General features: G+C 34.4%; 3 protein-coding genes across 3 annotated transcripts; 1 reads left to right on the top strand and 2 right to left on the bottom strand.

Moving 5' to 3' along the window:
- Positions 1–5,464: 5,464 nt before the first annotated feature.
- On the bottom strand, positions 5,465–6,578 carry LOC120134715 (protein PLANT CADMIUM RESISTANCE 2-like). The gene is made up of 4 exons (XM_039151154.1): positions 6,291–6,578; positions 6,124–6,195; positions 5,833–6,045; positions 5,465–5,752 (listed from the first exon to the last, which is right to left on the bottom strand). Exons 1-4 carry the CDS (start codon positions 6,484–6,486, stop codon positions 5,667–5,669), a joined length of 567 nt encoding a protein of 188 aa, XP_039007085.1. The 5' UTR covers positions 6,487–6,578; the 3' UTR covers positions 5,465–5,666.
- Positions 6,579–9,550: 2,972 nt separating this feature from the next.
- LOC120134716 (protein PLANT CADMIUM RESISTANCE 2-like) lies at positions 9,551–10,513 on the bottom strand. Its single transcript, XM_039151155.1, has 4 exons — positions 10,314–10,513; positions 10,146–10,217; positions 9,861–10,073; positions 9,551–9,736 (listed from the first exon to the last, which is right to left on the bottom strand). The coding sequence occupies exons 1-4, from the start codon at positions 10,441–10,443 to the stop codon at positions 9,651–9,653; spliced, it is 501 nt and encodes a 166-aa protein (XP_039007086.1). The 5' UTR covers positions 10,444–10,513; the 3' UTR covers positions 9,551–9,650.
- Positions 10,514–11,956: 1,443 nt separating this feature from the next.
- LOC120134717 (protein PLANT CADMIUM RESISTANCE 2-like) lies at positions 11,957–12,990 on the top strand. The gene is made up of 4 exons (XM_039151157.1): positions 11,957–12,143; positions 12,254–12,325; positions 12,424–12,636; positions 12,756–12,990. The coding sequence occupies exons 1-4, from the start codon at positions 12,074–12,076 to the stop codon at positions 12,827–12,829; spliced, it is 429 nt and encodes a 142-aa protein (XP_039007088.1). The 5' UTR covers positions 11,957–12,073; the 3' UTR covers positions 12,830–12,990.
- The last annotated feature ends 858 nt before the right edge of the window (positions 12,991–13,848 follow it).

Here is a 13,848-nt window from a genome sequence, read left to right as displayed (position 1 = left end):
CGACCCTCTTAAATGTGTAACAGTTCTCAATTGTGTGCCCTGGGACTCCGCCGTGATATTCACAATACGCATTCTCGTCATACCACTTGGGGTATGGGGGCTTTATGGGTTCTACTGGATATGGTGACACCACATGGGTGTCAAGAAGTTGCTGGTAAAGCTCTTTGTAGGTCATGGGAATAGGGTCGAAATGTTCTCTTTCCCTCCTGGAATCTTGTTTAGAAGTACCTAACGGTACAGCCGCAGTTGATTTTGGGCTGGAGATTGTAACACCTTTGCTGGAGTGTTTGATGTTGTTAACCTCTCCATCCCTCTCCCTCATAGGAGGCTTCTTACTGGCTTCCCCATCCTTAATCTTGCCTTGCTTTATGGCCGACTCAATCATTTCTCCGGCCATAACCAAGTTTGAAAAGCTTCCTGATGTGATCGCCACCAGATGCCCGAAGTATGGAGCCTTTAGAGTCTGCACGAAAAGTTTCAGGGTTTTTTCATCTAACGGCGGATGAACTTGCACAGCCAAGTCCCTCCATTTTTGTGCGTACTGCCTGAAACTCTCGTTATGCTTCTTTTCCATGTTTTGTAGCATAACTCGATCTGGCCTTATGTCATTGTTATGCTTGTATTGTTCCAGAAATGACTTGGCCAGGTCCTTCCAGGTCTTGATATTTGATCAGCTTAGCTGGTTGTACCACCGAATGGCTGAGCCCGACAGACTATCCTGAAAGCAGTGGATCAGGAGTTGGTCGTTTCCTCCATATCCTGTCATCTTCCGGCAGAACATGGTGATGTGAGCGGATGGGCAACTATTCCCGTCAAACTTCTCGAACTCCGGGACTTAAATTTCGGGGAAGAACCAGTCCGGGACTAGACTAAGTTTCGTTGCATCGATTTCATGGTAGTCACGGTCTCCTTTGACTATATTCATTTGGTCCTCCAATTGTTTGATTTTTTCCTCCATCTTCCTCGCTTTTTCCTCTTCGTCCAAATCCGGTACATGGTAATAACCCGGATTGTTCCTAGGGTTAAATACAGAGGACAAGGGCTTTGATTTTGCAGCAGATGAGTCCCCTCGAAGTTCTGGTAGGATTTCAGGTGAGATAACCACTTGTGGGGTAGGTTGTATAGTTACCCCTTCCGGTGAACCTGCCCCGGGCGCACTGGTCTGTTGTAGGCCAACTAACTTGGCAACGATCTGATCAACCAAGGACTCTTGGTTCTTTGTGATTGTTTCCAGAGTATTTCGACTGTTCTGGTTTATCTTGTCTTCTAGTTCTTTTTGTAGTTTTACCATATTCTCCTCGATTTGTGTAATTCTGGCTTCCATCCTCTTCTTCTTCAAACGAGTGTTATGTGGATGGGGTGTGTCCAATGCTTGAGGCGGTGTATCCAGTATTTGTTCCCCTTGATGAGACATGTTTATATTAGTTAATGTGAATGCAAAGAAAATAACAAAATGCAAAGAAAATAAGAAATGCAAAATGTATAAATATATGATGCATGAAATGTCCGAGGCATTGATCCAAAAAATGTGCCTGTTATTCTGAATAACCCTTATTGGTGACAAAAGTGTTACGTCTGAAGAGACAAAAAACTCTCTTTGATGGTAAAAATCCTGTACAGCTTCTGACAAGTTGATTCATCTTTTTCACTAGTTGAATATCCTGTCGAACCATTCCGGCTCCTTTGGCTAAAATGTGCAAATAATGAGATGCTTGCCCCAAAAAAAAAAGATCTCGAAGGACTGCATCTCCGACTTTCACTTTCTACCGAGCTTGTTTCTAACGAAAGTGTCATTGGAGCCCTCCATCGAGAGAAACTATCCGAAGCTTGCTTCTTGAATTCGTCCGTAATGGCATCCAACTCAGCTAGTGTTTCACCATCTTGTTCTTGTAGTTTTCGAAAGGAGCGACCGAGTCAGTGACCTTTTCCTCGTATTGCCCCTGCAACTTTGCCTTTGAGTATTCTTTGACCACGGTTGGACTTCTGAGTTTTTTATCTCTTTGTATTATAACCCATTTGTCCATTAATGCAGATTATTCATGTTTAACAAACATATTTTTGGTGGATCAACACATCGTATTAAATGATGCAAACGATGAACACAAAATAAAAGAGAACAAAAAATAAAAGGGTTAGTGAGGTAAATCAAAACAATAATAAAAATGAAAAATGCTACCCCACATGATATCTACCCCACATGCTTATTATTCCTACCCGGACATGATCTCTATCCCGCATGCTAATTTTAAACAAAACCTAACCACATGTTTGTCTAGTTCGCATGCTTTGAACAAAAAATAAAGTAGGAAATAAAACAGCCTAGGGTTTGGAATGAGGTTTTGGGGTGGGCTCTAATTCCCTGTACTCTCCCGGTTTAGGTTCTAAAAAACGGTACTCGAGTTCTCCTTGCCGGTGCCCCCTTGGGCTTACCAGACCCTTAGTCCTAAACCCATCACAGGCTTGTGTGGACTAAGTTAAACTCGAGGGGACACATTCCCTTATGCCCGCACGGTGAATAAATTCACACGAAGACATAAGGTATATGAATCCCGAAGGCTACTTGCTAGGCATATGCGGTGAATAAATTCACACGAATGCGTCGCTTTCACCCCCACTTAAAAGGGTTCGGAGCTCGGGTATAGAGCATGAGATGAAACTTTTCGAAAATCTGAAATCATTGAAAAAATGTTAGTACAACTATTTACTTGGAAAAATAATCAAAAGTAAATAATTGGAATCGAATAAATAAATTAAAATTTAAATTTACAATCTTCGCATAAAAAGACAACCGAAAATTAATTCTGGCCTGACTCACTTACCGTTTCCCAGTGGAGTCGCCAAGCTGTCGGAACCGTCTTTCGGTTGGGCCCGAAATTGGGCTTCGACTTGGATTAAACGAATTGGAGTCGCCACCGACCATTTTAAAACGAATTTAGGTGGGTCGGACACCATCTTACCTGATCTGCGTTGTACCAGAAACGTGTCGGGTTCGGGAGTCGGTTACGGTCAAGGAAGGATTAGCACCCTTGAACAGCCCTTTCGGTACCAATTAATTTGCCGGTTGTCTTGATTGCGAAGAATTAAAAATTAAAATTAAAATTTAAATTACTCGATTCGAATTGCTTACCTTTGATCGGTTGAAAATTTATCTACAAAGTCAAAAATGTTAGTAAAAAATAAATAAATAAATAAAAACAATAATAATAAATAAATGTTAAATAAATAAAAAAACAAATGGAAACAAAAAAAAGTCAAATATATATATATATATATATATATATATATAAATAAAAATAAAAAGTCAAAGAAAGAGAATAAATAAATAAAGATTAAAGAGAACAAAAAAATGAGTTTAAAAAAATAAGAGCAAAAATAGAATAAATGAAAACAAAGGATAAATGAAAATAAAAAAGGATCAAATTGAATAAAAATAAAATAATACGAAATAAGATAAAAAATAACAAAAAAACCAAAAAAGGATCAAATCGAATGAGCTTGAAACCTATGGACTGAAATGAATTTTAAAAGTGAACTGCAATAAAAAATAAACAAAATTAGGGGGGTTAATTCACAAAATATAAAAAGTGTAAAAGGTGACCAATTTGAATGAATTGAGAATCCAGAGACGAAATTACAAGTGATGACCAGATTGTAATGCGATTTAAACTACCAGGGACTGCGGGGAGAATTAAAAAATCCCCTAATTGCACATAGACCCCTGATATATAAATACCCGAAAACACTCTTCTCCCCTTCATATCTCCCATTTCTGATTTTCCTCTCTCTCTCTCCTCAACGAGAGAACAATCTGTTCTCTCGCTACATCCTCTCAATTCTCTGAACCAAGCCCCATATCACGGCCATGCACTCCGCCGTTCGCCGCCGCTCCGGCCACCGACTCCGGTGGCCGGAAAAAAAATCTAAATAACCTCAAGACGCTCCCCTCGTCTCCGTAGAAACAAAACCGTAGCCCAAATCACCAAGACCCCTATAGATCGGCATAGATCTAGGAAAATAGCCTCGACTTTTTACCTTCTCCGATGACCGTTCGCTTTTCCGATGGTTTCTTCGGTTGATGCTTCAGTTTTTATGCTTCTTGTGTGTGTGGCTTTTGTTTTGGTACTGTTGATAGCTGTTGTGGCTCTAGATGATGTGTATTGTGGTGTGGGTATTTTTTGCTGTTGTCTCTCTGTCGATTTTGGGTACCGTTGTGTAGTGTGATGGTTGTGGTTCTTTGTGTACTCGGTTGTGGTCTGTTGTTTCTCGATGTACCCTCCTCCTCTGTTCCTGACCGTGGGGGGTATTTATACCTCTACTGGTGCCGGTCAGTTCCGATGGTCGTGGTAATAAACCCGTGTCGTGGGCCGAGGATTTCGGGATGGGTCAGTCCCGATTTCCTCGGCCGGAGATCTCGCGCCGTTGTGACTGTTGGCGCTCATGCTTCCTTGACTTGCGGCGCTGACTGGGGCTGTGTGACTAGGGTTTCCAAACCCTAACCCATATTGGGCTAGATCAGGCCCAAACATGTTGGACTCGTTGGACCTATTAGACCCTGCAACAAAATAAAAATAAAAATAAAATAAGTAAAATATATAATAAATAAATAACAAAAGGTAAATAAATAAATAAATAATAAAAAAACATTTTCCAAAAATCTATATAATATATATTTTTAAAAATATTTTAAAATTATATATTATATGTTTTTTTGAAAACATTTCCAAAATTATATAGTTTTTAAAAATGTTTTTTAAAATTATATATTATAAGTTTTTGAAATGATTTAAAAACTATATAATATATATATGTTCTTCAAAAAATATTTTTTAAAAACTATATATATTTTCAAAATGTTTAAAAACTATATAATATATATTTTTTAAAAAAAAGTTTTAAAAATTATATAGTATATTTATTTTCAAAATACTTTAAAAACTATATAATACATATATTTTCAAAAATATGTAAAAACTATATATTATATTTATTTTCAAAATACTTTAAAAACTATATAATATATAAATATTTTCAAACATGTTTTCAAAACTATATATTATATATAGGTTTTAAAAATATTTTAAAACTATAATATACATATATCTATATATATAAGTGAGACGAAAATGAGTGTCTACAGAAGGGTTAAAACATTTTGATAAAAGAATTTAATTTTTTGATTAAAGGACTCAATCTTTTAATTAAAATGATTTAATCTTTTCATGAAATTCATGAAAAGAAATTTTGAAAAGTTATAATTGAAGGGATGTAATTTTAAATTAAAAATTAAATATATTCACCAAATAATACGAATTATTAATAATAATAAAAAGCAAGCAGTTGCAGGCCCAATTATGTCTTAACCAAGTGGAAATTTCTTCTTCTTTTTAAAATGTAATATAAACTCTCTTTGAATAAAAAATAATCGAATAAAGAGACATTCCAAACATTGAAAAGTAACACAACCTTCTATTAACATCAAATATTTTATTTATGCAATACCAAAACTGACAAATCCTCAAAACAGAACAGTAGTGATATAAATCCGAGATAAATTACACTTGCATCACAATTAACAATCATAAACCTTATATATATGTGGTGGGCACTGAGATACATATAAATTACTACTAGTGCTACTTTAACAAGATGTCCACTTGACGTCTTGTTCATCGGCTCATGCCATCTTCCACCACTGGTGGCATCGGAGTCATTGCCACTTCACGACTCTGCTTTTCCATGTTCCCATGCCATCCTACACAATTCACGCTCATATGGAATTAACTTTAGATACAGATATTTGATGCATGTATACGATAAATAACATAGAATTACCTATGGATAAATCGTAACCGCGGGATTGAAGCTCGCGGTACTCTTGGCACAAGGCGCAGTACTCGCAAAAGCAATGGACGAGGCAATCCCCGCAAGGGTGTTTCTTAAGCATGTACTGTTGCCTCATTTTGGCTCGGTAAAAGCAGGAGTAGCAACACGCGCAGCCGGTTACGCATGCTATCAAGGTGTAAAGTGCTCCATTCACCCCACATGCTGTTCATATAAAACAAGTTGTTCAGATTCGGAGTATTTGGTAGCATGTGACCTTAATTAGCCGAGGATTCAACTTACATGACGATCCTTTGTCTACTATCTCTGCAATCTGACCAAAAGTTACGCAAGGGCACCAACATGTGATGCAACCTGTTAGAAAAAAAAAATAGTTCAGCTGCAGCGCGTGAATGAAAGCGCCTCCGTAACCCACCCATCATTTTGGTTGCAAGGATGAGTTGACTTACAGTTTCTCCAGTCAGAGAAGCAGTCGCAGAGCCCTGAAGACCAAGGGACTCGAGTTTTGGTCTGAGAACTGTCGGTGTAGTATTGGTTTGAGGAGCTGACCGGAACCCCAGTTGTGGCATCTTCTTGGCCGAACTTCTGTGGTGCTGACGGCGGAACTGAAAATTTTTCGTACCCACTTGGGTTGAAGGACGCCATGGCTAAAGCTCTTTACTGTAGATTCAAAACAAAAGCTGATATTTAATTGATTGATTGATGCAAATTCTGGGAAATGGGATGGAATTTTCTTGGAAATTAAAAAGAATTTGGATGGATATATACCGAGAATTAATGATGTATAATGGGCTAAGACAAGTCAACAAAGGGTGGATATTAGGGGAACAGGTCCAGTTTAGCGCTTGTTTATCACGCCCTTTTACGTTGCGGAGGTAATCGAAGGAACCGCGTGAATCGTATACACGTGGCACTTTTTGATTTGATACCGAGCTTGGACTTATATGAAGTGTTTTTTGTTGCTTTATTTAGAAAATCATTTTTATTAATATGAGATAATTGAGGGTAACTTTTAATTATTTGATATTAAATATTTATATTCGTGATATTTATAGTATTTAAATACGAGACTTTAAATAATAATAATAATTTTTTTACTATCAAAATCACATAATTTATGCTAAAAAATTTATTTTAGAACAAACAATATCTTACAATAAAAGTCAACATATTAAAAATCAGAGATGCAACTAGGATATGTTTAAATAGTTATTTTAATTGTTAAAAATTTAAAATTTAAAATATCTTTAAATTTTATTAAATTATTATAAATAATTATTAAAGATTTATTTTTATTATAATTTCTCATTCCCGTTTTATAATTGATTGATAATGTTAATAATTTATTTATAATTTTTAAAAAAAATTAATAACAAAAGAATTATTTAAGCATAAGAACGGTCAATGTACTTTATCCAAACCATTTAAACTCCATACTCAATACTTTTATTTGTTTCATTTTCCTTTTATATGAGTAATTAGGAAACATAATTTAATTTAAAAAAAAATCCTTAATTCACAATGGTGTTTGACAGTATTATTAATTGGATTTTGATTATTAAAAAATAAAATAAAAGCTAAATTTCAAGGGCACAATTAGACTATTTCAAAAACAAAGTCATTTCCTTTTATCATGAAGAAATGGTTGCAAAAGGAAGTAGAATCCAGAGGAGCTTCCATTAAAGAAGGTAATTTAGTTTACATTATTATGCTTAAATAGTGTTTAAGCTCAAACTACTTCAAAAAGAAACGAATTATTTTCAATATATTTATTTATTTATTCAGCCAAACATTTATTTGATGAATATATATTTATAAAGAGAGATAATAAGGTATTAGGGTTTGAATTTAATATAAACAATTTTTTTTTAAAATCGACTCAAATATAAAAAGTGTAAAACTTAAATTTTAAATCTAAAAGTTTTTATACCTCGTCCTCATGAAGTAGGGAAGAAAGAATATCCAGTAGTCAAGTTGGTAAGGAACTCATCACATGCATTGATCAAATTTAAATTTCTCTCAACAGCCAACCATTGCTTCGGTTGCAAGTTTCTTCAAGTAGACCCATTTCGACCAACTCTCTTAATGATCATCATTGTATTTTTTCTATAATTAAAAAAATAAATTCAACCGACAATAAAAGTATTGTAATCATAAACACGGTTGATTCCTCTTTTCATCTTTAATTGATAAGCAACTGAACTAATTTTGACGTTGGTTGCCGTTGGTATTTTTTTTGTTTTCCCTTTTTTGTATTATATCTTTGATTTTTTTCCAATTTTTAATAACTCTGTCTTTTGGTACGTTTCGATTATTTGACTGTTATTTTTATTTATCTTTTTCTTAGGGTTGGATTTCACATTCGTCACGACTGATCAAGATGATGCTTATTTATTATCATGTTGATCATCAATGCTTGGGACCATCAAATTGAATTTGGATACACGATTTACGTTCGTTGATTGTTCTCTCACGTCGTTCGACTCTGATTTGTGGTTTATATGTGGTCTTTCAATAGTTTTATCTCATTTTTTGTGCTTTGTGTACCGATGCAGTCAGATCTGTTTGTATCTATCTTTTGTTCAAGTTTTTAGTTAGCTTTTTAACATTTTCCTCGTATGGTCTTTTGGTGATTTTAAGTGATTAGCTTTTAGGTGTTTACATAAAAATAATTTAATTATGTGTTTAATTTACGATTATGGCTATAAACATTCATTGCAATTATAGATATTTCATTTTTTTAATAAAACTAGTTGTTTTAATGAAAAAATGTAATCATTATACTTTTTAATATAATATAGTATATATTTATATATGAAATATCTTACGATGGTCATACACCTAATTAAACCATATTTTATAAGGGACTTAGTTAGCAGATTTATTATTATTATTATTATTATTATTATTATTATTATTATTATCCTTGACCATCAAATAATTTATAAGGAATTTGACTGTAGAATAACCATATTTTTAAGGTTAAACATTAGGTCAACTTTATATTTATACGTTGTGGTGATTGAGGGTCGTCCCCTGATTGCCCGTGTCGAGAAGGTGGTGGTATTGGCCATTATGGTGGTTGGTCCGTTGGGTTTGGGTACATGTCCATGTGCCCTTGTGCAACAAAAGCGGCAACAAATGAGGAAGAGAAAGTGGGTTTATATTTATACGTAGAAATGTATGAAATTAGCAATAATACGAGTGGGATTTGGTTCGAAATCTTTGCCAATTTGTTGTATACGTATACAAACGTATGTATTGTTCGGTCAATGTGTGATGTCTGATACCAATAAAACCAATTCCACAGAGGTTACAACGATGACCTAATCTAAAATGGCCTGTTTTGTTTACAAAATCAATAAGATTTGACAACGTAATTATAACGATAATGCTTGAAAAGTCATGTAGTTCTTGTAATATTCTTTTTGCTCTCATTTTAGTATCTGTTTTTTATTATTAAGATAAAATTATATATGTATTACTAACCGTTCAAATCTTTATCATTTAAAGATAATATATTATATTTTATTACTAAGATTATTTCTTAAGTTCAAAGCTCATGTAATTTTGAATAATATTTGAACTTGAATCGTCTATAAAAAAATAATATCTTTTATCATTTAAACAATTTTATTTGAGGTAATTGCCTAAAGTATCACATAAAGCAAATAAGATAGCATACAAAGTATTATTAAATTTACAAATATATATTGAGACCAGTTTTAATATATATGATAATCAAACTCAGAATTTCACATAACATAAAAAATAATTGCACTATCTCATCAATCCTATAAGCTTCACTTTTATCTTTTCATGCCGGTTTCCATCACTGGAGCCGTTGGCATTTGCACACCTTGATTTTGTTGCCTCGCCATGTTTCCATGCCATCCTACATAATCCAAACAAAAGAATGCAGATTAAAAACCATGGGATTGAGCGAAATTAATGCATATAAACTATTGTGTTAAACTTTATGTAAAATGTGATTTTTTTATAGTGTAATAAATGATTACCGAGGGACATGTCGAAGCCACGGTTCTTGAGCTCGCGATATTCCTGGCACAGGGCGCAGCTCTCGCAGCAGTAATGGAGGCAGCAATCGTTGCAAGGACGGTCTTCCAACATGTACTGACTCCTCATTCTTTGGCGATAGAAGCAGGAGTAGATACAGGCACACCCCGTGAATACTCCGATTAATGCGTACAGTGCTCCACTTGCTCCACATGCTGCCATACATTAAAAACAATTATTTTGGAGTCAACTCATTACTCCTTTAAGATTTAGAGTTTAAAGTTTACATGTTGATCCTTGATCGACGATCTCAGCAATTTGTCCGAAGGTGATGCAAGGACACCAACACGTGATGCAACCTATAGAATTCAAGTAAATCAAAGAACATTGAGCTAACAGTTGGAAAGAAATTAAAGGAAAAAGATGATAGGTTTATTTGAAAGGAATAGCTTTACAGTTGGAAACATCGGAGCCGCAGTCACAGAGTCCCGTCGACCAAGGGACCGTCCCTGCCGGTTGCTGCGTACTATAATGCTGGTTCATTGAGCTAACAGGAACACCAGTTGCTGGCTGGTTTGCGTACATGGTGATGTCTGATGTGTTCTTTGAGAATTATTGTGAATAAGAAAATGAAAATTTGTTGAAGGCTTCAAGGGAGAAAGAAATGGTAGGGTTATATTTATATAAGTGAAACCACGGTAAAGGAAATATCACAAGAATCTTCACAAAGTTTTACGAGTCAACTCAGCTTCCGTGAAGATTTAAGTAACCAAAAACACGTTTTCACCATAAATCGGCTGCATTAATAGTTTATTACCAATTCCAAAACATCACTTAGCGTGTAGAGACCAAGTCTACACAGGCCTGTTTTGTTCACCAAAACCAAGGAAATAGGTAAACATTAATGTATCGAAAAGGAGTTGATGAAAATGATTGTTATTTTAAAAATTTTATATATTTTAAATATTTTTAATTAAAAATATATTTTTATCATCTCTAAAATTTTATAATTTTTTTGTTCTGGTAACATAAAATTATTTATTCATCCCGGCAATAAACATAAACATGATCACTATATTATGAGATATTTTTAAGCAAACCATAGATGAAAACAATGAGACTTTTCTACCAAATTTCCACTTAGCCACACGTATATGAAACAATAAGCCGCCACCGATGAAACCAAAGTGCCAATAATTAACGCGTGTATGCCACCGTTTCAAACACGCTCTTTGTTTTGCTCATCACATGGGCAGCTCTAGTCGTAAACAACCCGGGAGTTACCCCGAAACCTCATACATTCTCTACTCAAATAATACGTATTTTAAACATATTTAGAATTTAGCCCTCTTACTTTAATTTATAATTTTTTTAAATTTAAAAATACAATCTAGTCGTAAACTCTATTAAAGCAGAGAGAAATTTCATTGAATTTAACCCACTTACTTTAACTTTAATTTATAAAAAAAGTAAGACTGCAATACGATGCAGGATTTGTTTACCGAACAAAAAGGAAATAGTGGAAGAGATTCAAGAGAAGCTGAACCAAACTCTTGGCGGCCTAACTTATCACCCATGTGATTAATTATTTCTTATAAGTTTTTATAACACAACTTTTATGAATTAAGACATATGTCTAACTATAATCTGTAAGCTAAAATAATATATCTATATAAACTAAAGTTAAAGTGACAGACGCCCGTAGACTTGTTCATGGATTATAGAACCCTCAATATCAATATCAAACATATTTTTATAATTAATAATAATATTAAATATTTTTTTAGATGATCAAGATTTTAATCAAGTTAAAATAATTGATAGCAATAGATGTAAAGAATTGATGGTTGCACATTGTTTTCTCTTGCAACTAGTCTTTATTGATTAAAGGTGGCGGTCCCCAGGACGTATGAGTGGAAACAACAGGGCTTTTAATACTACACGTAAACATGGAACTCAAGTCTGGCGGATATTGACTCTCTTTATCTCCTCAAATTTAAGATATATATTATTAATTTATCAACCTTTACCTATTAATTTCCATATCTATAAATAAGGGCTCTCTCAGTTTGCAGAAATATCCATAGAAAATAATCCAAATTCATCCTTTTTTTTCATAATCATTTAACCTACTTTTCAGAACAAGTTTTCGTAGAGTATATTGATCCATATACATATCGTATATATCCATTATCTATAATTAAATTCCTTAATCATGTCAAAGCCTCAAGATGAAGCTCCATGGTCCGTCGGATTCTGTGATTGTTTTTCTGATATGAAAACTTGTAAGCTCGTCTTTCTTCAAAACCAGTTCAGTCATTTCAATTTCCAAATGTATATGTGAATGAATTTTTGGTTAATTTACGAGAATTTTATATATGTTTTGAACTTTCAGGTTGTACTGCTTGCTGGTGTCCATGTATCACCTTTGGCCAGATAGCTGAGATTGCTGATAAAGGATCAACTTGTAAGTAATTAGTCTCTAAATTTGGAATCTTGTCATATTAAGTATGCAGATAGTTGAAGAGAAATTAATGTTGAAAAACATTGTTTTGAATGGTGCAGCATGCGGGGCAAGTGGGGCACTATACACGTTAATAATGTTCATCACGGGGTGTCCATGCTTGTATTCTTGCTTTTACCGATCCAAACTCAGAAGGCAGTATAACTTAAAGGGCGGTGATTGTGGCGATTGCATGCGCCATTTTTGGTGCGAAACTTGTGCTTTGACTCAAGAGTATCGTGAGCTCAAGAACCGAGGATTCGACATGTCTATCGGTAACTACATATACCCACATACCGTTTTATTTTTAATATTTTTCATGTCTATACTCTCTATGTTAGTGGTTCGGAAATGTATTAGTTGATGTCGTTAATTTTGTGGGGTTTACGTGCAGGTTGGCATGCAAATGTGGAGAAGAACCCAGGGCTAGCAATGGCTCCACCGGTTGAAAAAGGGATGAACAGATAGTTAATGATGGGATTTCTACGTTAATGTTTTCTTTTTATTCACTGTCCTCTTCAATGTCTCAACTATCATGCTTTTTTCTGTAAACTTAATTTCCTTTGCCTTCCATAATAGGACTATTGTACGGCTCATTTGAATTTGTATGTATGCATGTTTGTCAAGTATGTTTGTGGTCAAAACGTGTTGATCTAAGTTGTTTCTATCGATGTACGTGTGAAAATCGAAATAAGATTTGTTTCATTGATATAATTTTTTATTCGGTTAGTGATTAATTTCATGAAAGCCAAAGAAATTATCATTAAAATTTGGACAAGCAAACACACATCACTACAACAAAACTGTAGCGGCGTTTTTAGCGGCATTTTGAGAGTAAACGCCACAAAATTTAAAAATATAGCGGCGTTTACAATCCAAATGCCGCAAAATGAAACTTTAGCGGCGTTTTTTTAACAAACACCGCTATATAATACTAATTTAGTGGTGTTTTTAGACAAACGCCGTAATAGGGTTCATTTATAGTGATGTTTTTCAACAAACGCCATGATAAAGAGTTCGTTAGTGACGTTTTTAGACAAATGCCGCAGTAGTTTTAGTTTATAGTGGCGTTTTCCCAACAAACGCCGCAATAAAGAGAACTTTAGCGACGCTTTTAGAAAAACGCCACAATATATTTCATCAATAGTGTCGTTTGTTAAAAAAACACCGCAAAAACATATGATATAGTGGAGCTTTTCTAAAAACGCCGCCATAGGATAAATATATGCTCCACCCTCTTCTCCTGCCCGATCCCTAAAATCATTTCAACTTTTTTTTCCCTAAAAGCTTCTTCTCTGGTAGAACAACGACCCTCACACGATTCCAAGCTTATGTCTGTCCTGGCGACCAAATCGACCCTCTCACCGACGAACTATAACACAATTGCACGGTTTGATCCATTCTCTCAGTACTGATCTTTTTTTCTTCTAAATGTTGGTATTCTGTAAATGGGAAAAACCCAGAAAGATAACGTATTTGAGAAAAAT

Source organism: Hibiscus syriacus, unplaced genomic scaffold, assembly GCF_006381635.1.
Source record: "Hibiscus syriacus cultivar Baekdansim isolate YM2019G1 unplaced genomic scaffold, ASM638163v2 tig00110597_pilon, whole genome shotgun sequence".
NCBI classification, from domain to species: Eukaryota; Viridiplantae; Streptophyta; class Magnoliopsida; order Malvales; family Malvaceae; genus Hibiscus; species Hibiscus syriacus.
Note: the sequence above shows the minus strand (reverse complement) of the source record. Positions and strands in the feature narration are given on the sequence as shown.